The sequence below is a fragment of the Fundulus heteroclitus genome, unplaced genomic scaffold (assembly GCF_011125445.2).
Source record: "Fundulus heteroclitus isolate FHET01 unplaced genomic scaffold, MU-UCD_Fhet_4.1 scaffold_94, whole genome shotgun sequence".
In the NCBI taxonomy this organism is placed as follows: domain Eukaryota; kingdom Metazoa; phylum Chordata; class Actinopteri; order Cyprinodontiformes; family Fundulidae; genus Fundulus; species Fundulus heteroclitus.
The window spans coordinates 301,277-328,372 of record NW_023397406.1 but is presented as its reverse complement, the minus strand read 5'-3'; the positions used below and the strand labels follow the sequence as shown (position 1 = coordinate 328,372).

Genomic DNA, 27,096 nt, shown 5'->3' with positions numbered 1-27,096 from the left:
AAAACAGCCTCACTTGACCCAGATTATCGAGCTTGCGCTTTGCGGATGGCATGTGTTGATAAAGGAGACTTGTCCACATATCACACCGGGGTGGCGCTTTATGGCCAAGGTCCCAGAAAAAAAAGCCATCATAAAACATAAAGCTGTCATAATAATCATGATCAAGCATAAAAGTCAATAATCATTTAAAGGTAGGTTTAAGTTTTTAAATAAAACACATTTATTTAAATGTGTAACTAAAGCTTTAACTAAAGCTTCAATTTAACTGTTTAGATTAGATAGATTACCCTTGGAGGGTTAAAACCTCTCATCTTTGAGAGTCATATCCCATAATACCTTTGCATTCAGTCTGATACATGTTGGTTTTCACCTTTAAATGAAGAGATAGGTGGGCATTTTCCCGTATAATATCATGTATATAGCATTTTGTATTTATTTCTCTTGGAAATAAACTGAAATCTGATTTCCTACTAAACATGTTTAGGTACAAACACAGATTATATTTCAGGAAGTACTTTGCCAGAAGTCTTTGTTCATATAGTTGGAGTAGTGAACAGTTATGGTTAAGCCTAAGAAAAATAGCTCCCACAGGAAACAGGACATAATTATAAAACTTTAAAGGAATCAAAGTTTCCTCTCTTAAAATTGAATATATTTTCTGTCACTTCATTCATTCAGTCTTTCTTCTTTTCTTAAGTTCTAGCAATAGTCAGTGGTAAGTAACAATTTAAAGTAAAGATCATATTCCTTATTATATACACAGCGTTACATGTTATCCTCCTCACTGTGAGTGGTGTAAAGATAAACTTCAGTCTTTGGGAAATGTTGTCAGTAGCAGTTTTAAACTTTTTCACTGTAGATATGGGTCAGTATGGGGAAGATATTGTTTCCTGGTAACCAGTTCCATACTGAGATGTCCTGGAATCTGTCATTTCCCATCTTGAATAGTGGTTAACAGAAAGATAGCTCTGTGTCAGATCACAGTCATACCCCAGGGAAAAACAAGTTGTGGATTGCTAAGTAGTTCCTAGATACTCAGCTAAGCTTGTAAAAATGAAAGTAGAAATGACAAGAATTATTAGTGATGCCACTTATTGTGGATTATATTTAAAACTATTTCTCAGCTGGTAGGTTTTCCCCACTGAAACCCTTCTGCTACTCGTTTTGGTGCTGTCTTTTTAAATGCAATTGGGGCCCTTCATACCCCGTCCCCCTCCAGGCCATAGAGTGTTCCACTCCACCCTGTTCTACCATTTTTGGGTTAAGGCTAGGGGACGTTGTAATCAGTGGTGCCTCCAGAAATGTTTCACAGGGGGGGCCAGATGGGGCCCCTCAAACTCTTGGGGTGGCACTGAAACTAAAAGCCATAATTTCAGGATTTTATTCTACTGTTGTAGTAAAGCTGCCTGTAGAAAACTATCAGAAAGACTTAAGTAAACGTCTACTAATATCTTTTGGTTTTAATGTTTTTTGGGGGGATTTGTAATGTTCTTAATGATCTAATGTGCATAGATAAATGACAGTACAGTTAACATTTTGAGTTGAACAACAATTCATTTTTATTGTGTAATTATATTTAGAATAAGGTGCACATTTATACATTTATTGGAGAACAAAACATTTACTAGGGAAAAGTAGATACTGGCAGATACAAATAAAAGCGCAATAGAAGAGTGGCTGCCTACAATTTACACTGGCCAGTGGGGTGGCCAGGACATGGCATGGGGGGGCCATGGCCACTCCTGGCCACCCCCTGGTGGCGCCCCTGGTTGTAATGAATTGTGTGGATTAATACACCCAACAAACAAACGTTTCAACTTCTCCACTTGTAGCTTCTGCATCCTTCAGCATGGAATACAAAATTACAGCAAATAACAAAAATGGCGGATTTACAAAATTGGCTAGCCGGTAGTCCGTGACCTTGTTTTGCAGTTTACCAGCTTGCAAAGCACCCGGAGAGACTACATTCAAATGTTTTGCACTCTTAGACACTCCAAGTAAACAACAAAATGCATTTAAGGCCTAAACCAGAGGAAATCTCCCCTGTAGGGTTAGAATATTACATTCAATTCAATTTTTTCAATTCAATTTTATTTATATAGCGCCAATTCATGAAACATGTCATCTTAAGGCACTTTACAAAGTCAAATTCAATCATATCATATATCATATCATATCATCAGACCAATAAAAAAAAATGTAAACAGAAATGTGCTATTAATGAAAAGTATACCTGCCTTCAAAAGGTACTTTTAATCTGATAAACAAGGATCATCGGAACACATATTCTAATTTATTCAACATGACTGTATTTTACAGGAATTGTTTCAGACCATTCCTCTGCTTCTGTTAAACAATGTGCAAAACTTTATGGAAAGAAACTTTGTCTGGTTACGCTTCTTGCCAAAACAGCGGGAGGCCACATGTAATATCTGACTGGTCGCTGAATGCTTTAATTAGTAATAGAGTTTAAGTATAAACATTTATGTGAAATAACCACTTGGGCCTTTACCTGGTAACGGTTGTATACAGATAATTTAACATTTTGACACTATCGTACCCAATGGCTTAAAAATGTGCCTCAGTCCATCTGGCAAAACAATAACTCGATCTCTATGAGTCAACAGAACAGGGACACGTAAACACACCCACTTATTTCCTACTCACCTGCTGAACTCCGCTGTGTTTTTCTTCATATCCGTCCATTCTAACAGTTCATTATGAGCGCTCAGGGAGGGGCGGTGTCCCAGCAGGGTTGCATTGTATTGGTCAGACGGTCAGATTAAAGAAGCTCATAAAACTTTATTAACACCCCACTCTGTGACCATGTACAGACTGTGGGTCGAACGTTGGCGGGCAGTTCAGAGCGCCACACATGTTGTAAGTGTCAGGAGACGGGACACCAGACAGACATCATGTGTTTAAAGTGAGTCTGGCAGCTGAAAACATGACAGAAAGGAGCACATTTAATTGTAGCTTTTTAATATATACTACAAAGACAGACGGCCTACTGCAGAAATAATGTGCCCCGTTCTTTCTGTAGCTGCTGTGAGAGTAAACAGGATAACCATAAACCCTCATCTACTTTATTCAGTTTAATAGTCGGTGGTAGTGATTCTGTGATGGACTGAGCACTTACATTACCTAATGCCCTCGGTATTTTCCCCTCTGTCCTCCCTTGTTCCTACTCCTCTGTTTTACAGCTGAGGTCGCTTTCATGGTTAAGTTTTATTTTTACAAAGCAGAAAGCCTGACCTCTTTTTGTTTTCTAATGGCTTCATAAAACGAACACACTATGATAGTTTTCATTTAAAATTTCCCGTTTTCTAACTTAATTGCTAATATTTGGGATTTTTTTTTGTCTTGCTCAATTGAAAAAAAAAAAACATGTATCGTCTTATTTGCTACAGGAAAAAAAATTACTTCTTTGTGTTCTATATTTTTTTTCTTCAAGCATCGATTTGTATTGACTTTTAACTGAACTTGAAATTTATCTTGTAAGAATAATAGCGTACTTTAATGGCAAATTTTGTATCATTTTATATAATTTAATGTATATTTGAATTTTTTGTGACATGCATATTTAAAATTTTATATGCATGTTGACCACCTTAGTTTTTAAATTAGTGAATTTCAAAATATCTATTCATACCATAAGATAGTTATTAGATAGTAAAAAATGCCCATTGATGATGGTGTAATTAATGCAATGAACGTTAACTTTTCTAGTTTCTAATTTGATCAGTCACACTTTGGCAGAACAGTGAAATGAGCACAGCTCTTATTTTCTTAAGTTGTTCTTTCCAGCTTTGAGATGATGACATTAGGAACCAAATATTGCCAGCTGAGCAAACAACTCAGGAAGCAAAGCCCTAGAAAAAAAAGCAAATTACACATTGCCAACAATAACTTTTCCTATGAAATCATATCTAAAATCCAGGCTTAAGATGGCACTGGCTCTTTTATTGCATCAGCATATGAGTATTTTTCAGAAATACTCATTGTTATATTTAAGTGCATTTAAATGCCATGGTAAGAAACAAGTGTTTTAATTCAATGAGATTTTTAAGTTATAAACAAGATATATGGAACAGAAGCATTTATGTCTTCCTAATTTACATTTTGTTTAAAGTTTATCAGCGTGTCTGGGACCCCCCCAGTTAGTGATCCATGAATCTCTGTTTTATTGAGGTATAAACATGCCATACAGTATTATAAAGGTCATTTTCACGTACCCCCTCTTCAAAGACAAAAAAAAAAAAAAATGCAATTCAAGTGAATAAGATGTATGTTGACTCTCTTAAGTAAAAAAAAAAAAAAAAAAAAAACGGCCTCAAAACAATCGCTACTTATCTACCAATGGCCACATCGATGGTCAGGGCAATAATTAAAACGATTTAAACAGCTGCAACCACGACAAACAAAGCTGGATAGGAACCGCGGTTTATCTTGCCGCTATGGACAGTGAGCAGGATGGTAAGTGGGATAAAAAAAGATCTTAAAAGCTTTTTGTTAAAGAACCCCAGTAAGGAGGGGCATCTTTGGGTCCTAAAGTCTTGACAATAATGAGTTTAAAGGCTTTTGTGCACATCTTAATCAGGGGTGCTAGTGTCAGGGATGTTGTTTGACTCACAAAACAAGTCAGAGTTGAGAACGCAACAAGCGGATAAAAACATGAGCAGAATTGATGGTAACAACAGAGGGGAGTACATGAAGAGACAAGAGTCCAAACACAATGATAGAGGTACTTAAGGAAAAGTCGGTAGTGGGATGAGTGTCTATCCAGCAGTCAATTTGCCAAGACACACACACACACACACACACACACACACACACACACACACACACACACACACACACACACACACACACACACACACACACACACACACACACACATTTTATCTCAGGCTGTTTGTTTTGGGTCACCAAAATCTGTGGTGAAGTCTTCATCTCTTTTCTCCACTTTTCCTATAGTCAGGTCTGGTGTTTGGAAATCCAGGTGCTGCCCTCGTTTTTGTATTTAATTATGAGTCTACCTTTCTTGAGAGACAGGCCATGTGATCAAGTCAGGTCTTTTAGCAACTAAGCCACATCTGAACGCTAATTCTCCATCCCTTTCAGAATTTCCTGTCAGGGGTTAGATTTCCAGTTTTTTTATGTCTTGTTAGTTAATTCACAGTCATATTAGTGGGTTTAATTATGGTTGAATTGTTGATTGCTTAGTCACCGGATGCAACGTAATCATTCAGCTTACAGTTGAAGTTTTGATATTGTGATTCTGAAAAGAAATACAGTTTCATAATACAATCCCCTGATTCTCCTGAATGCATAATATGATATCCTGATTTATTTAGACAAATAGACTGATAAATTTAAAGTTTTGAGACTGATGAAATCATTCTATTACACATTAATGCATATTGATGCTAACCATGAATTGTGTGCAAGCTTTAGTAGTGGAATATTTTATTAACCTATATCCACTTTACTACAGACTGGTTTACAGTTTATTCTGTTCTGTATTGTATTATATATTATATTATATGTTAAGTTTAAAAAATTATCTTATTAAAATAGTCAGGTAATGCAGGGATAATGTGTGTCGCAGAAGAGGGTATTGGTATTATTAATGCAAAAGTGAGGCAAGGGGTATCTGAATAAGATCACAATACATTTTCAAACACTGAGTATTGAGCTTAATTTAAAAAATGTATAGTTAAAACATTTTTGTGATATGCTTTCAGTACCAAATTAAAGAATGCATATGGGGAATATCTGCACAAAAACACCAAAATGAAATATAGACCGAATACAAATGACCACATTTAGAAAAATTCCAAAAATGCTACTAGTACGACAAACAAATAAAACTAATAACACAAAAATATGACAATTTATGATGACGATGATAATAATAATAATAATAATAATAATAATAATAATAATATTTTTGTTGTTTAAAAGTAATCTCCAAAATTAAAGAAACATGAGAATGAAAAATGAAAAGCTGTTCTTTTATCAGACTGTGAAGCATGCTAAACACAAAACGTGGTCAGAAAGAGGTCACAATCACTTTTATGTGGGTTCCAGGAAACATGGGGTTGGAGTGGGATGAAGCAGCTGATAAATTAACAAAACAAGCATCTAAGAAAAATACTAATGCTTTTATATCGGCACTTAGGGAAAAATCAGGCGAAATCGCTGATATGGCTTAAGGTTCTGGAGCAATGGCAGATTAGATGAGGAGCAGAACCATGGGGAAGATTTTAGTTTAATTGATAATGTACAGAAAACAGCTCCAAAGATAGGAAAGACAAGAAAAGAACAGACAGCAGGTAACCGTATTATGTTGGAACGCAGCAATTTATGTGGTGAATGTCATCTGGAAGTGACAATTTAACATGATTTGTTTCACTATAGTAAATATAACGAAGAAAGGTTTAATGAATAGAAAGAAAGAAAGAAAGAAAGAAAGAAAGAATGAATGAAAGAAAGACACGAGAACGGAACAAAGTACTGCCTTCTAATGTTTCCGCCCGTACGCTTTATACAACGAACCAAACACCGCCGTCTTTCGTTTACTTTTATTTGTGCCTCGGCTTTTCTTTCTCAAATTCTGCGGCTTTAGTCGGACCTTTCCTGCTGACGGCGGGTCAGAGCTGCAGATCTAAAGCTGCGGACTCGCTGCAGGAGGACAGAGACATTGTCCAGCTGAACAGGTGAGTCGGCGGACTGAAACACGACCTGCTTTTCTGCTCTGATTGACACATGGTTACAATCTCCCTCCGAATAGTTCGCCACAACTTGTTTGAAATAATTCAACAATCAACGTAACTAGTCTAGACATTTAACGGCACTAATAATCTCTTTAAATGTCCTTCTGTCAGCCTTTTACTTAAAGACCCTCATGATCTCAGATTGACTGTTTCTGCGCTTTAAACGCATCTCGACACCAGTATTCTGTATAAACACTTACGCAAAGTGCGTAAATATCACCAGCATACCAGGGTAAAGTCAGAGAGAGGTTCACTCTGTGTTTGCAGCATGTTCTCTTGTGCAGTTTTAAAGAATCTTTAATTCCCTGGCGCATTTTCTCTACACTGCAGATGTTTTGGAAGGTTTTTAAGAACAAATGGAGATACTTTAGTTAGTAGCTGAAATTTCCTCAGCAGGGCCCTGCTCTCGTTCAATTTTCTTGGTTTTATTGTTCTAAAGCAGGGGTGTAAAACTCATTTCTATATGGGGCCACTTTGGCGTCATGAAGTCATTTAAAGGGCCGGTTGCATGTGTTTAGGCGATACTTTTCATTCCATAATTTCATTCCAGTTCACATAGAAGAATAAAAAAATGCACAGTAACATGAAAGTAGCAACCTTAGGCCCAGTTTATACAGTTTATCTGTAAAAAAAAGTTGATATTGGAGTGAGCTACACTTACAGGAGGCACCGTTTTAGCCACTTTATACACTTTAAAAGGATATATGCCTCTACTTTATGACATGATATGCCTTTTTTTTGGCTTTTGAGGGCCGGATAATTTACCTTGACAGGCCGCAGGTCTTGAGTTTGACATCTGTGTTCTAAAGGGTTTCGGACAAGACGACAGAGCTGGTACAAGATGCAATGAGGCCAAAAGCAGATCAAGTCTTTAAAGAAGCATTTAACTCCTAAAACTCTGTGTGAAGTAACTTTTTGGGCCTTTTTTTTAATTTTTTTTTTAAACCGATCTTTCTCTGTATTTCTGCCCCTCTCTCTTTCACCCTGCAGTCATGCTGCTGGTGGACACCGGTGTGTACATTGGCTCTGCAGCCGACCTGAACGACAGGCAGGCGCTAGAGGCTGCGTCTGTCACTCATGTCCTGTCTGTGGACTCGGCGGACCCCGCGCTGCTGCTCCCGCCTGACGGGAAGCTCCTCAGGAAGTGGATCGACGTTTTGGACGAAGCCACGTCTGACCTCCTCAGTCACATGGACGCCTGCTGTGTTTTCATTGAGGAGGCGGTTAAAGGGGGCGGGGCAGCGCTTGTTCACTGGTAAGGGTCAGAGGTCAAGGGCGAATAACAACAGTAGTTTTTCTACTCTTTTATTTAGATTCAAACAAACACTGCAGCATCAGTGACAGTGTTTCTGTATTTTTCATGTCAGCCAGGCGGGTCGGAGTCGCAGTGCCACCATTGTGACTGCTTATCTCATGAAGAGATACCAGCTGGGCTTCACTGAGGCCTACAACAGACTGAAAGGTCTCAAACAGGATGTTCAGTGAGTGTCTCTCTGTCCTAAACATAAAACTTTATTCGGCGGATAAAACAAAAATAAAGCTGGCTTTAATTTTTTTTTTAACCTAAGTTTAAAAATGATTGAAAGCCTGTTTTGGTCTAATATCACATGAATGCACCGCTGTGTTAAGCAGATAATAAAATAAAGTGCTCACGGTTTTCAGCAAAAAGACATAGAGGAAAGTTTTTCACCTCCATTTTAGAAAAAAATAAAATTTAATTTTAAAAGCAGAGGAGGTGAATGAGAGACATTCAGCACTGATGTACAGGGCCTTGCAAAAGTATTCACTTTGAAGCCTTTCACATTTGTTTATGGTGTTCTTATGGTTTGCGAACACAAAATAATGCATGACTGCAATCTGGAAGAAAAGTGGTGTATGGCTTTCTAGATTTTTTTTTTTACAAAAAAAGTTTAAAAAGTGTGACATGCATTTTTAAGTCAACCTAAGTGCTCCTAAGGCAACACTATGACTGTACCTGTAGTTACTGTCATAAGGTCACTTCTCTAGCACCTTTGCACATTAGAGACTGACATCTTTGCTCCTTCTTCAATGCAACATGGCTCAGGCTCAGACTGGAGGGAGAGCATCTGTCAGTAGCAACCTTCAAGTCATGACACAGATTATCAGTTGTGTTAAGGTCTGAACTTGGACTAGGCCGTTCTAACACAAAGATTGTGCTTCCAGTTGTGAGAGCCCACAGATAACTGGGGATCAGACAGATAAGTGGGGTTCAGACTCGTGGTCATGCTGGGTGCTGCGTTTCAGGGTCAACAGTGGCTTTGAGGAGCAGCTCCATCTGTATGAAGCCATGCACTGTGAAGTGGACACGTCCAGTTCCTCCTACAAACAGTACAGACTGCAGAAGATCACAGAGAAATACCCAGGTACACACAGCTGAGTGACTCCCCGCATTCTGCACTGCTCATAGTTTCTGTGGCATCTCCTAGTTGTTTTGTGATTGCTCTACACCCCCCCCCGCCTGTGTTTTGCTGGAGCAGAGTTACAGCAGGGCCTGGCAGAGTTGCCCAGGGAGATTTTTGCTATTGACCCCGCCAACTCCAGCTCCTCTGAGTTGTCCTATAGATGCAGAAAGTGCAGGTAAGTTGTGTTCACACGCTTTCCTTCAACACATAGATACACATAGATCATCCAGCTGGCTGAATCCAGGTCATTTTCTTAAGCATTAATAGAACTTTGTTGTGTGCTGTCCTAAGCCCAAACATGTTTATGTATTTTCGGAGCATTTTCTTCTCGGTAGATTTGTGAAGCTGATGCACCAGATCAGTCCATAGCAGCCGTTTGTGATTTTTACCTCTGCTGTCTCCTCCTCAGACGGACTCTGTTTCGTGGCTCCAGCGTTCTCAGTCATGCTGTAGGGGAAGGAGCTTCGGCCTTCAGTCACAAGAAGCCCAGTAACCTGACCGGTAGGAGCACAGCCTCTCTGTCAGTTCTCTCTCTCTACAATGCACAGAACACATCACTGCCACCAAGCTGGAGCTGTTCTCCTTCCTGGTCAAAGTGAGGCTCTCCATCAGCTGGGACTCTTCAGAAATGCCTTTTTATTTATGTGTCCGGATATTATTAAGACAGACAGGCTGAAGTTGGAGTTTGTACCCTAATCTCTAACGTGAGTCGTGTGGTTTCTCCAGGAGAAGTCCAGTGCACCTCGTACTTCGTTGAGCCGGTGCAGTGGATGGAGCCGGCTTTGCTTGGAGTGATGAATGGACAGGTAATGGACCCGGAGCTCCATAAATACAGAGCGGAGATAATTTAATATGTGAAGCGGGAAGGAAATGATGAACACAGGAACATCATCTCTACTATGTATTATTTCTCACTAGAGGAAAAGTGTTTATTTATTTACTTTTTGTGTCCTGTCTGTCAATGTGGCATTAAGAATTATTGTCTTAATGCCTAAAAGAGCCCAAAAGATTTTACTTTCACACTTTTGAGAAAGTGTTTAGGGGAAAAATGGCCAAAATATTGATGACTTTTGTTTTCTCTCTCTCCCATTTTTAGCAAATTTATGACATCTAAAAAGAGGAAACATTTTTCTTACTATAGTAAATATTTTTCATTTGATTGCAAGTTGCATTGTTTTCCACTATGAGCTCAGTGAAACATGTAAAATGTTTAAATAGTAAAATACACTATCTTCTATTGCAGCAGCTTAATCTGACAGAAACATTAAACTTTTAATTTGAGCACAGTTATTCACTGGGAAAAAAGTCCAGCAAAGACAATAGATTTTTTTGTTTTTATTGACTGATTATTATTGATCGCTTCCATAAAGAACAATACCACAAAGCCACAGGCAAAGATTAAAGAGTAAAACATTTAAAATTAGAAAAAGAAAATACATAAATGTGAAAATTATTTGATACATAAAAGAATAGTCGTTATTAACATGGTTTGACTGTAACTCAAGGACTTGATTTATGTTTAACTTTTATGGTGCGTTCACACCAAATGTGTTTTCATCGACAAAGTCGCCATGTTTGCGTACTTTTGATCGCCTGACATATGGATAGCAAGTTGCAGAAACACAGCAGTACAGTGGCGCTATCTAGTGAAGCTTTCACCTAGCTGCCTCTCCGGTCTCACTCCCTCTTCTCCAGGCTTGCTCCTTTCTGAGTTTGTCTCAGTAATGATTGGTTGAGTCATACAACTCAGGCTGACCGCAGACCGCCGTTATTAGCTTGTCTTCCATGTTGAATGAAAACTGCTTCATCTGCGCCTTCCAGGGGGAAGGGGGAGTAACATTAACACCCAGATTTGAAAGGTTTTAACTGTTTAGTGTTTATTGTTCAGTTTTACAACACACTCAGGAGTGGAAAATTAACAAATCAAAAGTCAACCAGACTTAAAAACCAAAACAGTAAATAAAACAAAATCCGTAAAGTACAAATTCACATCTCAATTTCAGAGCTGACGCCCAAAGCCCTTAACGAAGCCTTGACCAAAGTTCCTACACCAACCTAAGCAAAAGGCTACAAACAAAACAACAACAACTAAACACAGGTCACTTCTAAACAATCAAGCTACAAACAAACTCACAGCAGGTTAAAGCTATCAAAACACCCAGCAAAATGGCAAGCTGCTCAAAAAAGACTGTAAAGAACTGGAAGTTCAAATAGGGAGGCCTCTTCGGGGATTGGTGGAGCAATATAGTGATGAGCCAATCAGATCTGCGGTAGGCCTTAGGCAGGAAGTGACACACAGATCTGCATCCACAGTGGAGCCAGCAGGCAGCAATCTGCAGCTACACAGAAAGGACAAACGGAGAAAAGACCATACAAGGCCACTGGCTGTACCGCACCACGTCACAGCCACATCCAGTTCCTGATTGGTTGTCGTGACAAGACACAAAAATTCTGATTTTCGAACTTCAACGACTGTAACTTCGTATCCATCACTTGTGCTGTGTTGCTCTGACTTTGCTTTAATTGGCAAAATCATGTCTGTCGCATTGCTATAAACTCCTCCGGTGCATCGCTTTGCGTGGCATCGCTCCTGTGTTTCACCTGTACACAGGGATAAGCTGAATCCGTTGCCCTGTTCGCCAAAAACACGTTCGGTGTGAACGCACAATTAGAGTTAATCATATCCTCTGGGAAATTTTAGTTGCTAATCAGTGATTGGCTGTTACCCGATATGACTCTATACAAAATGGGAACAGCAGGATATAATTTTCTGTCAAGTAAGACAGAAGTGTGTTCATCACAGGTCAGAAGATGCTTACAGGAAAATAGCTCCTCGCTTAAACTTGGAAATGACAACACAAAGCGGAATAATGAAAAGGTTTAAAAGGATGAGAACGACGGGAAAATGTGGGAACCCACCGTGATCTTGCCACCAGGCAGAGAGGCAGAGGAGGCTGGGGGATCGCTGCACCAATAGGTGGCATTTTAGGGTCTCCATAACAATCATTTATTTAAAGCTTTCTGAACAACCTGCAGACGTTCCCCCGGAGATCTGGTTAAGACAAGTGAGCAATGAACTGGAATAATCCAGATGTAAAGATATAAAAGCACAAGTTTTCATCACTATTGAGAGGAAACGGTTTACATGGTGTAAATAAGGTCATTGCAAATACTTTGAACCACAGGGACCTGTTTTCTTAAATGTGACTCAGTAGTTGTCTTTTACCAAAACCTCATCATTTGTGTGTGTGTGTGTGTGTGTGTGTGTGCAGCTCCTGTGTCCAAAGTGTCGCTCCAAGCTGGGCTCGTTCAGTTGGTGTGGAGACCAGTGTTCGTGCGGCCGATGGGTCACGCCCGCCTTCCAGCTGCATCGCAACAGAGTGGACGAGATCCGACAGCTTCACGTTTCTAAATAACACGCACACCTGTCTCAGGAGCTGATCTTAACGTGGTTCACATAAATGCTGTGCATAGACGGTATGAATGGATGAAATAATGTAGACCCTAAGTGTACAAAGTCAAAAGAACCATCTTCTGAGGGCAGCATTTATGAATGAGACGATCTGTAAATATTGTATTTAAATAAAACATTCTCCAACACATCATGCTTCTCTGCTTCAGTGACGCGGCCGTAGCTTTGGGTCAGTTGAGGGGGTTTTGACTTTCTGATGATACATTTATGTCATTCCAGCATTATTGGAATGTAGAGTGTTTAAAAAAAGAAATGGTACAATTCTTGTAGCTTTGCTGCAAAGTAATTTGCACGTAGGCCTAAAAGTTCAATCTTGTTCTCAGCTGACCAGAGCCCCTTCTTTCACACATTTGCTGTTTTTATGGCTGTTTTCATATCACTTTTTAGCAGAGGTCATACTTTAGGAGTCTATGACTAACACTTGTTCTGTATACAGTTTCTCCCACCTGAGCAGTGGATCTCTGCTGCTCCTCCTGAGGTACCATGAGCATTTTTAGCTGCTTCTATGATTATTGCTCTCCTTGCATGACCTGTCAATTTAGGTGGATGTCCTCGTCCTGGTGGCTTTGCTGGGCAAATCTCCAAGTGGCCAGTTGTGGCGAGCTCATAGTGACTTATTCAAAGCCACTTGCAGCTAGCCGCACCAGGTGACGCTACAAAATACTGACTTTGGGGGGTGGGGGACAGCAATGCCTGCTGAAGTTTTATGTTGTTTTGTCCTATTTGTTGTTTGCTTCACAAAACAATTATGTCTTCAAAGTTGTTAGACTTAGACAACTTTATTTGTCATTTTGTATGCACAGAGTGCGAACAAAAGAAATTTCGTTGCATACAGCTTGTAAATTACAGTATAAGGTGCAGCAGTGATTTAAAAGTACAAGGTTCCATCTACATTTCATTTTCCTTTTCCATTCTTATTGCTTATAAAGAGTTGTAAAGCAGATCTAAAGATGATTATGGAACATGATGTTGTATAAAATAAGAAGGTTTCTATTTGGAAGGTGCTAACAAAGAAGGAAATGTATATGGATAAACATGTTAAGCACTTTGGAGCACAATTAGTGATTTAGCTCCATTGTGCTTTGAAAGCAATGAATAAAACACCAACATTTCTGTCTTTCCAAAATGAACTTGTTTTCCGGAAGACATTAGGCACGTTAAGGTGTCTTTCTGAAATATTTAGGCAAAGGTTTTCAACACCAATCTTTTCTCAGAAACCACAGAGCAGGGCTGTTTGCTGACTGTCAGAGATGAAAACAAGCGGCCAGGACCTCTAAAAGCTGTCAGCAGAACTCTGCAGCAGAGCCGTCACAAACACCGACCCAAAGGCCAGCATGTAAAGGCTGGCTGAACGTGGTCTGCGCTCTGTGGAGGAGAGCCGTGTTGTCAGAGACGCTGAAAAAGGACAGGCTCCCTGCTACAGAGGACTGAGGGCCTGGGATACATGTTCCTCTTCCATCATGTCTGAATACAAAGCTGTCTTTGAAGCAGTCCAATGCCCCGGACTCCATGTTCCCAGATTCACCCTTCCTTCCTGTTCTGCTGGTACTTGTGCCACCGCTGCTGTAACTCTTCCAGTCCACTACACCTCCCAGGAACAGAGCTCTGTGCGCTCAGGGCCTGGGACCAACCCGTGAATCAGTCAGGATGAAAAGGGCTTACGTTTTTTTTTGTTTTTTTTTGTTTAGCCTGAGTGACTCTCTTGAACCCCAGAGATAAAAGCAGATTTCTGTAAGGAACTCAGCTTTGATGCAGGGCTCAGCTGGTGACATCACCATGTTTAGCTGGGTCTCCATCACCAATGTCCTTGTGGTTTCTTTGTGAACAACGTCTGTGGAATCCTCTCTGATTCCACAGAAACAATATCTTTATGCTCCTCCACTGAGCAGAGACGACAAATACTCCTCTGAGTGCGGCAGAAGAACTTCATCGCTTCCTTGTGATGGGAGCTGTTGCTCTTCTGGACCTTCTCACTGGTTTGACATTTGGTTCTTGCACTTAAACTCAAATCGTCACGTTCAGAAGAGGAGCCATGAACAGGCTAACTCCTGAGTTGCTCTATTATATCTGCAAACATGGAGTTTTTGTACAGCACAGGCTCAGATCCAAAGCTCCTCCTTGCATTGAGGAGAGCTGTAGTCTTTGCTGGGATCCTTCTCATCCTAGTAGCGTTGAATACATGCCCTCACTGCAAAAAGGGAACTAAAAGTAAGTAAAATTTTTTAGAAATTAGTCTATTTTCCATTGATTTGAACAGGTAAATATGACTATTTGCCAGTGGGCTTAGTAGTTCTACCCCTAAAATAAGATAATTAGATATTCTGCACTTGAAAAACGATGATGGAGATGAATTGTTCCTACTTTAAGTGCAAAAATCTTATTCCATTGGCAAATAATCTTATTTACCTGCTCAAATCAAGAAGTAATGTACTCATTTCAAGAAAAATTTACTTAATTTTAGTTCCCTTTTTGCAGTGCTGCAGTAGTTGTGCCCACAGGGAATCGTCACCGGCTCTCAGTTGTTTCAGGCAAGTCGAACAGCAAAAAAAATGTGTTCGCGCTCAGAAATTTTCTGATGAGCCATGTTTGCCTGAGCAAAATACGACCCATCCACATTACAGCGTTTGAAGCTATCTGTAAAAATGATTATAAGCAGGAAACAGGAAAGAAAAGGAGGTCCAGAGGAGAGGAGAGAGTGCTTTATGACTGTGTGGAGTGGTAGACATGCAAAGGTTTAAATTACTGAGGTCCTCAAAGCTAGTTATGCTTATTGAACTTTCCTCTCCTTTTGTCACATGACAACTACAGACTTCTATGTGTTTTATTAGGAGTTTATGTAGTAGACCAACACACTGGGAAGGGAACAACTAAAACATCAGTCAATGATAAGGCATCAGGATGGAGGGATCAAAGGCACAAAATTAAATAAATCTATCAAGAAATAAAGAAACGGCCCATTAAATAATTAAATGTTTATTTAATGTATCACAAAATAATAAAATTTAATTTATACAGCGCCAATTTTACAACACGTGTCATCTCAAGGCACTTTACAAAGTCAAATTCATTCAAATCATACTGACAGATGTATGTAGTATTAAATTAGGAAATTGACAAATGATTAAATGTGCCACTACTTAAATCTACATTTTAAATGATGACATTAAATAATTGCATGTAGTTTAAAAGAAAAAAAATCCTATAAAGACAGTGGACCGGCAACCTGTGCAGGATGTACCCTGCCTCTCTCCCAGCAACAATAGACGGTTAGATCTGTAAAATGCAACCTTTAAAAGTTTTAACTAAAAAAAGGTACAATTGCAACTTTAAATGACCAGACAGAGCTATTGTTTTGGAATATGTTGCATGATTCATAACAATATTGGTTACAGGAGCAAATATTTATTCACACCTCTAATAATAGGTAGTTTGCACAGGTCCTAGTCATCCATCCATTCTTTATATCCTCTCATCCAAGCTGGATCATTGAGGGGCAGGTCACCATCCATTAGGCAAGTCATTTCAACAAAGCAGATTTCCAACAATACTCTGTTTTGTAGTTCCACACTGCAGCCACTTGATGGCAGATAAGCTATGCTAACAACATGAGAACCTCATGTAGGAGTAGGACACTGGTGTCTCTTTTTAACATTTATGTCCTTTTAACATCGCAATAGCTTGTCTTAATGGAAAAAATAAAATGTATTTATTTCAGATAAATCTATTCTAATGTAACCTTGCCTGCAAGATGAATTCTCGCGGTATTTGTGCGTTCACAAAGTCAATGTGCAGAACTAGAGTGCCAGACATCATCAGTCTGGCTGGTCAGGTTAACTCTAATGGGGACCCACTACCAACTGAACAACCCGAATTTACAGGACAATCTTGTGGATGTTATGCATGGTGAATGTTTCACATCTTTAATGTCTGGCCGGGTCAAACACGATGTCACACTGACACAAATATAAAAAAAAGAAGCTCTGCAAGCTTCACAACTTCAGCTTTAGGAGTGAAAGAATTAGGTAATGCGGCAGAGTCACTGCAAAGAGCTTTATCAGCTTTGAAAGACTTCATAACATACAATTTTCTCAGTATTGTTTTTAAACTTGTGTCTTGTGCATCAAGATGTCTCTTCAGCAAGAACAAACCATACACCAGATAAGTAAATGGATGCATTACCAGAAGGAAGGTGTTGGTCATTTATAGCCTAATGATCGTTTGTTCAAGGTAAACAGAAACACTGGAAAAGGACCTCTCTCCTAGACAAGACATTTCAGCTACCTGATGGAGAAGACCTGACTTCTCTGCTTGGGACCAAGGCTTGCTGCAGCTGCTCCATAGCCTTTCAAAAAGCCATCTCAAGCCTTCAGTTTCATAATTATTTGCCTAAAGAAGTGCTGTCAGATCCCTTTTTGTATTTACGAGCAGCTCAAGCAGGAGATACCCGGCTACAGATGGACTTGGTGAACACAGAGAAACCAAAGTTAACTTGAAGGTGGACGATACAAGGACAGAAGTGATTAACTTGCACAAGAAACCTATGACAAACACAAGATGAAATCTTTCCTATTTATGTGCAAAACAAGTTAGGATCAGTAGAGAAACACCTCCTCCAGGCTGAGCTTAAACTAATTTGTATACATCCTGAACTTCACTTCACTTCAGTATATTTTTGCTTTGATTTATTTTGATGTTTGTGGTTCCTCTTTATAAATGGTAATAAAATGGTAAAGGGCCTGTACTTGTATAGCACTTTATCGACTCCTGAGGACCCCAAAGCGCTTTGCATTACATTCAGTCATTCACCCATTCACACGCTGACGGTGGTGAGCTACATTGCAGCCACAGCTGCCCTGGGGCTGCCTTACAATCAGCGCCATTGGCCCCCCCTAGTGATTTTTGTTAAGTGACAATACCGTCGCTGTGTTAAGTTCACATGCTTACACTGAGATGACCATTTGCAGTTGTACATCCTGTAAACAGAAAGGAATAGAACTGACAGCTAAACAGTGTTTATTAAGGTCGTTATACTATTTTTAAGGATGTATGGTACATGCGTTTATACTAAAAACATCCGATATAGCCTTGTCTGGTCGGTATGCACATGTAGTAAACAAATACAGCGTAGTTTTATACCTGAACACCTGCAGAATGTTTGTGTGGGACAAAGTGTGTAATGCAAAGTTATGTAGTGTAACTTTAAAAGGTAAGGCAAGTATATTTGTTTAACACATTTCCCTGATAAGACAATTTAAAGTGCAGTCCATGCGACAATAAAATGACACCAAAACAAAACAGAGGGAAATCCCAGCTGTCACTTAACGCTCCTATTTGGGAACATTAAGGTTTCTCATGCAGCTACAGAGGGGAAAGAAAGGGGGAACCAGAACTCCATGTCAACATATTCATTTCTCAGCAGCAATACGTACATAATTCACACAACCTTTAACTGAATTACTCACCTGAAACAGCTTAAAGCTGAGTGCAAACATCTCTGGGACTGGAGAAGAATCAGCTTAAGTCTTGATTCAGCTAACATCACCATTCAGCCAGTAAAAACCACTGCCCAACGCATGAGATGTGACGGCACACTAGTAATGTCAGGACATTTCCCAGCAAGGTTTTTGGTGCATTCAAGTTCATGTATCGTAACTGCAAATTGATTTAGATCTTTTTTTTTAAAATGCTTGCATGATTTTAATAGAAATATCCCTAAACATCCACCCATCCAGTTAGTGGCTATACCCACTTGACCTTTATTAATAAAACAATCTAAACACATCTCGGTTCAGTTCTACAGGGGCCACATTTTATTTTTTTCTTGATTGATGCGGACCAATCCGTGACTTAAAAACCGAAGATTGTACTGTGATGCTGGACAGGGCAGACAAATCTGAGGGTTAGGCGAGGGCAAAATATAGGTCCTGGTCCAGAGATTAGAAGTCTGGAAAGAGCAATGCGAGGCAGGGAAATCCAGAGGATGTGATCGAGGTTGTAACGAGAAAGAAATGCAGGAAAAGAATGCTGAAAATTTACAGGTTAAGGCTTTCAGTAATTTGGCAATCCCGGATACATGCGGCCGGAACAAGCTTCATCTGGACGGTGGCCGGGCTCAGCCTTAGATATCTGATGAGAAGCTCAAAGTAGAGCTGCTGCTTCTCTCCATTGAAAGGAGTCCGTTCAGGTCGTTTGGCCATCGGATCATGATCCCCTGGGCGCCTCTCTGGGAGGTTTTGCGGTCGTGTCCCACTGGGAGGAGATCCCAGGGAAGACCCAGAACTCACTGGAGAGACTCTATATCCTGTCTGAGCTGCGAACGCCTTGGGATCCCCCAGAATGAGCTGGAGGATGTTGCTGGGGAGAGGGATGTCTGGGTTTTGCTCTTCGACCTGTTACCCCTGCTACCAAATGGAAGACAATGGGTGGACGGATGAAGCTCTCTGTCTGCCAGCCGCTGGTTTCTGAACAATAATGAGCTAAGTAATGCTGATGAGTTTGAAGGAGAACTGTGGATGAATGCAGACTGACAGGGCAGCATCATAACACTGACAGATGCTTTTAAATGACGATATATTAATGCAGTTAACATAAAACATAGCAATAAGCTAGTTGGAAGGACGACCTCTAGTATGGCTCAGTCAGAGGTGATCAGGGCACAGAGAGAAGTGCAGAAAAATATGCAGTGAGGTTGGCAGGGTACAGAGGAAGGACTAGGGTAGGAGATGCTCTCTGAAAAGCTCTCTTCAAGTGGGTCTTGAAGAACAGAAGAACAATTCTGCAGGAAGTAAGGATGGATAGCATGAGAGTAGTGCAGAGGTATAGTCTTGGTGGGAGCTACCATGAGTAGTGGACTTATGCACCATTGTAAAAACACTGCTATGACACCATAATAATATTCCATGTTATTAAAGGAAAAAAGTTATAACAGAGCTGGGAACCAAACACTGGCTGGTTGAACAACCACACATTTTTAGTAACTTCAGTTTATTCACAGCAATAAACTAGGATCATCCTTCTATCTTCATCCATCCATCTTCCAACACGTTAATTCCTCATGGGGTCATGAGGTGTTGCTGGTGCCTATCTCCAGCTGTCAATAGGTGAGAGGCGGCGTACACCCTGGACAGGTCGCCAGTCTACCGCAGGGCTCCTTTTTATCTTCTGTTACTGTTATTGTTCATGAATGTTATTTTTACTTTGGCATAAGGGAGGAAACATAAAGTGCACAGTTAATGAATTATATATGCCCATAATTGAATCAAAAAGTCACAAAGTGTCTGTGTTTTATTAGCTGAAATAGATCCGTTTATCCCAACAAGTGCAAAAGTGTTGGTGAAGATCCATGCCAGTGCTTAAGTTTTATGCTCCTGTATGTCTACAGCAGAGTGTCAGCTAATAAAGCTGACATTGAAATATTGCGGTAATAAAAGCAAATGCAGTGATTCAGACACCAGATGTAGCTGGAAAGAGAAAATGTTGAGTGATTTGCTGCAGAACTAGTCCCTTGATAAAACCATCAAGGTTCTGGTGCTTTGGTTGCATTCATCCCACAACCGCCGCTGATAGCATGATATATAAATACATAGTTGAGGTCAGAGAATTTTTCTTTGTTAAAAGAGGCCGTCTTGGGATTTTAATTTTTTAAGAAAACCAGTTTGTGATTTACTACTATGTTAGTATCAGATACCAGTCTGTGATTGGTAGAACATGTGAACCTCTGAATTCTGATTGGCTCACATATAACGAAACAATGGGAGGCAAAGACAGCAACTGAATGTTAAAGTAAAAGGATTTTAAAAAATAAAATTGGGAATAGGTGGATAACTTAGCCAACTTAGTCTAAAATGTAGTTATGCAGTTCCTGGTGTGAAAGCTCCATCTTAAACTTAAGCTTTTTTCTATATATCCTATAGACTTGAAAGACTGTCATTCAACAGCATATTCATAATGTACATGTCAGCGAAATGTTGTTGCAACACTCCGAGTAAAAACAAAAGACAAAAGGGAAACATAAATGTAAGTATGTGCAATGTAAAAGAATTAAAAGTACAAATGAAAAAAAAAACAGAAACTAATAAAAATATTGTGACATTTGTCAGCAATTTAGCAATAAACCAAAAACAGACATTTTAGTGTGACACACAATTCAGCCAGACATGGTGTTGCACTTAAAAGGTTTATTGAAAATAAAACGAATAAGCAAAAGCGTGGAGCTGGCAGATAAAAGTCCTGGGAGGACAGAAACCGGGCAGCACTGACAACGGGCACCACGCAGCAGAAGATGAGAGGCTGAGTGTGCTGGAAGCAAGTCTGTCAGATGGGTAGGGGTCATGCATGGAGGTCCAAAAAGGGCAGGAAACTAATCCAAAGACAGTCCAGGTCATGACCAGTCAGAAGGCAGATGAGGTATCCAGTGAGGGTGACGCCAACAGAGGATCCAAAATGAGAAGATTTGGTCAGAAGAGCCAGTGCACACAAATGCTGGCTAAGTGCTCACACAAGGTTGAAGTCAATCTGGCAGCTACTGGCTGAGAGAGGCAGGTTTAAATGGGCAGAGTTTAAAATAAATAATCTTTTTATATTTTCATTTTGTGCTGATTTATGGTTGTTTTTATTGTAAAGCAATTTGAGGTTTTTATCCTGTGAAAGATGTTATATAAATAAAGTTTACTTACTTACTTAACAGAGTCACAGGTGAAAACCATGCAGGTAATTATGGTCAGCGCAGGTGTAGCTGTTCCACTAATTAACAGAGTGGAGTTGAGCAGAACAGAGTGTGAAAACCAGCCAGCCCAAAAAACAACAGAAGACAGGCTGGAAGCATCACAGTTATTTAGAAAAGTTATGTGTAAAATAATATTAATAATGCAAGTTTATGTAGCGGCCGGATGTATTGCAACAACGAATGGACCATATTATGATGCAGATGGTACAGAATATACTGTGTTAAAGCTGTGGGGCCTTTATATAATAAGCTTATATAAGCTTATATAATAAGCTTTTATCGAAACAGAACAAATACTATTTAGTTTTAGTGCCACTTGATTAGCATCTGTTTATGAGTTCACTAAAGAAAGGTTTGTGGTTGCTCTCCTAAACCCGCTCTCATCCAGTGCTGGCACCAAGAGTCTGGAATGCTCTTAGCTTCATCTTTAATTTGTTTTAATCTTTAAAAGCAGAAGACCTTTTTTATTTAGACTATCTCCTGGGGAAGACTTTCAAGCTTCTGAATTTATGCTTCTGGCCTATTTAGCTGCATTTTAAACAGCCTGTCACCTCTGTTTATAAAGGGTTTTACCATTGCACTTTATATCGCTTATCTCAGTAAGTACTTTTGAGACTTCAACCCTGGCTCTGCGTCTGTATTTGGATCCGTGCATGAAGTAGCCAACATGAGTTAAGGTCAGTAATAGAGAAAGACGTTTAAAGTTAATTTACCGGTAATTATGCAGTTTAGATACATTTTATTCAAGATTTTTTTTATGTTTAGCACATCTTGTAACTTTAAATCCTCATTAATAACTGCTAGAAGACAAAACACATAAATTTTTTATCTATTAGACATTTGTGCATCATATCTATGAACTGAACTGAGTTGATAATCATTTTTTGGGTAATGGAATAACACAAAATTAGCTGAATAAGCCATCTGAACCATGCTAAAGTGATCTGCTTCCTGAAACCTGACCCATTAAGGAGTTTCAGGGCCCGTACGGTAAAAGACAAGGAGTCACATGATGGAGCATGTGAGTCAGGTTTAAACCCCTGACCTTGGTACTCTGTGGTCTCTCAGTCTTGGCTCATGGGAACTTTGGGCAGGAGTTCTACTCAAACAGCTCTCAGCAGAAATCTGCTGCTCTTGTATGGCTAAAGGGAAAAGTGATTATCACAATTTGTGGTCTCTGGCATTATTTAAAAGATATGATTTGGCTCTCTTTAAAAAAAGCCTTTAAAAGAAGTGCAGTTTAGTGTGAGAACTCTTTCTCAGCTCTCCACTTTTTGTTTTGGCAGTTTTTTTTCTCATTTTCCAGAGACCAGATGGACATCATAATAAATATAGTTTCTTCTGAGTTAGGCTGAAGTGTGAATTAATGCACATTACCATCCAAATATTCCAAACTTTCATCTTATTCCTCACATTCTGATATTTCTGTCTCATCTCCATCCCCACAGCAGAAGCCAGCGGCATTATTTCTGTCAGTGCTTTGGCCGTATTGGTCTCTGTCTGAGGTGCTCAAAGTGAAAAAGCAGATGTTGAAGTCAGAAGTCTGGTTTACACATCAGCTCTGTCCCCTGTTACCTTCTCCTCCTTCTGCTCCTTCCCTCATTCATCTCACATGTCCTGTTTCCCCTCTCCTCACATATTTCTTTCATTCCGGCCCTCTTTGCTCACTCTGTTCTCATCCGTCACGTGTACGCTGCTTTCTAGTATTTCCTCTCAAACAGTGATCGTAGAGTCTCCTTGGAAACTAAAACATTAGATTGGTACAAAGACAAAAATCAAAGCTTTAATCCTTAAATGTAGGAAAAAAAATGACGACACTGAAGTAAGACCAGAACTTTCACTCTGTAACCCAAACATCTAGATTAGTTACAACAAAGACACACAATTTGATAAAAATATGAAGCAACATGACCTTTTTTACGGATACAGCTCTCAGCAACAAACTATCAAATATGAATCTTTGTGACCATCGTTCCATTTCTTCATCCTTCATTAGTAAAAAAAAAGGAAAAAATTGTAGGAAAAAAATAGAGTGCACTTAATCCACTTTGAATGGTCTTATTACTGAAAAGTGAAAACTTGCCTTGCCTTAATTTGATTTCAACATAAACACAGCTTTTCTGTAAAGACCTCAACAGATCATTTGTTAGCCAACTAAAGACTGAACCTAACCCTGAATAAACCATCCCTGAGATGAGACATGGAGGTGGCAGCATCATGCTTTGTGGATTCTTCACCAGGGACAGGAAGCTAGTTTGAGTTGATGGGAGGAACTAAATACAGGGCAATCCTGGAGGGAAAGCTGGAGGCTGCACTAAGGCTGGGGTGGAGGTTCACCTGCCAGCAGGATGATAGCCTTAAACACATAAACACATAGTCAGAGTTATATTTATGTGTTAGAAAGGCCCAGTCAAGGTCCAGACCTGAATGCAACTGAGAAGACTTAAAAACTGCCCTTTTACAGATTCTTTCCATTCAATCTGGCTGAGCTGGAGTTAATTTGGATAAACTTTCCACATCTAAATGTGCTGGTTAAAAAAAAAAACTATTGGATCATATCCCCCCTGTTCTTTCAGCTTGGCATTGGCTTCCTGTCTGTTTTAGATTTGATTTTAAAATTTAGCACTTAATGGCCTGGCCCCACCTTATCTGTCTGAATGATTAAGTTTTCATGTGTCTGGCAGGTCTTTAAATCAGATTTTATGAGATATACCAAGGCCCAGGTCCAAACACCGGGGTGATGGGGTTTTCTCAGTGGCAGCACCAGACTCTGTATCTGTGCTCCAAAACATTTTAAATCAAACCTCAAAAAGTAATTTATTCAGGCTGACCTTTTAATAGCAAGTAGGATTCTGATCCTATTCCTGATTAATCTTTATTGCCTTATTTGTTTTGTTTTATCTCTGTATGTTTTTTGTTGTTTTTAATTGTAAAACCTTTAGGTTATATTCACTATCTGTGTAAAGGTCTATCTAAATAAACGATTGATTGATTGATTGGTTGATTGGTTATTAGAGATATACCCCAAAATGCTTGGAAATTAAAGTGCAAATTATTATCCCCAAAATATAATATAAAAAAGTTCCTCCCACTTCGCAATTATGAGCTACTTCTTGTTGCTCTATCACATTATAAACTGTGCTTGTAATGCCAAAAAAAGTAAAAACACGAAACAAAGAGACAGCGGTATGAATAGTTTTAAAATGCAACAAAAAGACAGAGATATGCTTTAAAAGTAAGTAAAGAGTGAAGAAGTGGTTCCGATGCAGGTGGGCTCTGCTAATATATAACAGAGAACTGGATATCAAGGTTTTTCTCCAAAGCTCCACAGCTCAAACCCTTCACTAAACCTGCTGAAAACAGCTTATTTAATCCTATGTATCTTATATGTAGAATCTTTCTGACTCCAACCCTACAAAACATTTGAGATAAAACAAAATGCAATATTGGTGATGTGAGGAACAATGCAATGACGCCAGGACAATTGCAAAGAACTAGCTCTGGTTCAGATAGCAATGTTGTGTGTAGTTGTTTTGATGGAGACTTAAAGCACACGGAGGAGGAAGTTGATGTCTCTTGCTAAGCCCCACTGGCGCTGACCCACACCTGTTTCTGATGTTTAGCTGCGTCTGTGGAACAAATCTCTAACAGAATCTGGAGAAATCTTTTTTAGTGAAGTTGGGTTGCTTGTCTTTAAATATGTTATTTGACTCTAAATAAATATAAATCAATAGTATCTCAGTGAGTCCCACCTGTCAATCAGAGACTTTACAGACTTTGAGTGGAAAAAACACCGTATTAAGCCAACAGATGGTGATCCCAAACTGGCCCTTCATCCAGTATAATAAAATATGTTTTTATGTTTGTATGATCTATTTGCTTTCTGCCCTAAAATCCCACTGGCTTCCCTTTGAATTGTGAGTTTTTCAGGTCTGCTTGTTCACTCACACACATTTTCCGTGACCTCTGACTGCTAACCTCCCACTCAGCCTTATTTTCTCCTGCCTTTTAGCCTGATACGTTTCTGCTCTTTTCCTTTCCCTCTCTGATTCCTCAGTCCAAACCACTTACAGCCACTCTTTGTCGTTTTGCACAGCTAAATATAAATGACCTCTGAGTGACTTGAGTGTATTTATGACCCATAGATCTTGATCCCCCATAATCTTGTTCCCTTTTTTTTGTTTTTTTTTTGCCTCCAACAATGTTTTACTTTGCTCAGATTTAACTCGGTGGCACAAAGGAACACACATTTAGACAGCACTGCTATCTTTGTGTGTGTGCTATGATGCAGATGTTCGGTTTCTGTGACAGAACACTTGGTCTAGCTTTCTTAAAGAGCGCCTCAGTGCATGTGTGGTCCTTCTGCTCACAGAAGATTTAGTGCCAATAATTTAGGGACAGACAGTTTTACAAAACACACACACACAAACCCTCTCTCAGCTCCGTTTTTCAGAGCGCGCTGAGAGTCTGAATGAGCGTCTGTCTCCTGCGTCCTGCTCGGCGGTCACTTACCACACACACTCACAGACCACCACTTCAACACCATGCTTACGTAACTCCTGATGTCAGCTCCAGAGGATTAAGAGGGCTTCAGTGGAACATTTTTAAACGAATTCATGTGTTTATAATTAATATGTGAATATATGTTAAGCCAGTTTGAAGCTTTTTTTTTTTTTTTTTTTTACAGAAATGGTGCTGACAGATACATACAGGGCCTTGCAAAAGTATTCTCCACCACCTTTTCCACGTTTTGTCACACTGCAAACACAAAACGTTTTTTTTTTTGGTGGGGTTTATGTGATAAACCCACACAAAACAGAGCATAAAGGTCAAGCGGAAGAAAAATTATTTGTGGTTTCCCATTTTTTTTCTTTAACAAATAAAGATCTAAAACATGTATTTGTGTTAGCACCCTTCACTGAAACTACAGCTGAAAGTCTTTTGGGGTATTTATCGGCTTTACAAATTTACAGGAGGACATTCTAACCCATTCCTCAGACCCAGTGGACAAAGAGCAATTGTGAAATTCAACTTTCAAGTCACAGATACTCAGTTGGGTTTTAGGTATGGACTCTGATTAGGCCATTTAAACACAGGAATATGGTACGTTTTTATCTACACCATTCCAATGTAAGCCTGCACAGTGTGTTTACGGTTGCTCTCGTGCTGGAAGGGGAACCTCTCTCTGATCTCAATTCACAGGGATCTTCCCTTCAATTCTGGTCAGCTTAGCTGTCCTGCTGAAAAAAAACAAAACACTTGTCTTTAGCATGATGCTGCCATAACAACTTCCCACCATTTCTATCATTCTTTCACACTGTCCGGAAAATGTCATTTTTGGTCTCACCTGACCAGAGCACCTTATTCTACATGCTTGCTATGTGCCCTACTTGGCTTGTGCAAACTTCTTATGGCTTTCTTTCAATAACGGCTGTTTTCTCCTCCCTCGTCCATAAAGATTTGTGGACATTACCAATAGTTATTCTGTCAACAGCTTCTCCCAGCAGTGGTGTCGATCTCTGGAGCTCCTCCAGAGTTACCATGGGCCTCTTGGCTACCTCTCTGATTAATGCGCTCCTTTTCTAGTGTGTCAGTTTAGGTGGACAAGAATGTCTCAGTAACCATGCAGTTTTTCCCACGCTTTCAGTTTTCAAATAATGAATTAAACTGTGAGATGTTACAAAGGAGTTATTTTTT

At 39.6% G+C, this 27,096-nt stretch overlaps 1 protein-coding gene across 2 annotated transcripts; it reads left to right on the top strand.

Moving 5' to 3' along the window:
• The first annotated feature begins 6,539 nt into the window (after positions 1 to 6,539).
• Positions 6,540 to 12,804, top strand: dusp12 (dual specificity phosphatase 12). 2 transcript variants are annotated; one of them, XM_012882784.3, is made up of 8 exons: positions 6,540 to 6,722; positions 7,770 to 8,034; positions 8,147 to 8,260; positions 9,045 to 9,163; positions 9,278 to 9,377; positions 9,612 to 9,797; positions 9,929 to 10,008; positions 12,475 to 12,595. In XM_012882784.3, exons 2-7 carry the CDS (start codon positions 7,772 to 7,774, stop codon positions 9,957 to 9,959), a joined length of 813 nt encoding a protein of 270 aa, XP_012738238.2. In that variant the 5' UTR covers positions 6,540 to 6,722; positions 7,770 to 7,771; the 3' UTR covers positions 9,960 to 10,008; positions 12,475 to 12,595. The 2 variants fall into 2 exon arrangements, with proteins under 2 accessions (XP_012738238.2, XP_021164411.2); XM_021308736.2 differs by having other exon boundaries at positions 6,542 to 6,722; positions 9,612 to 9,703; positions 12,475 to 12,804.
• Positions 12,805 to 27,096: the final 14,292 nt, after the last annotated feature.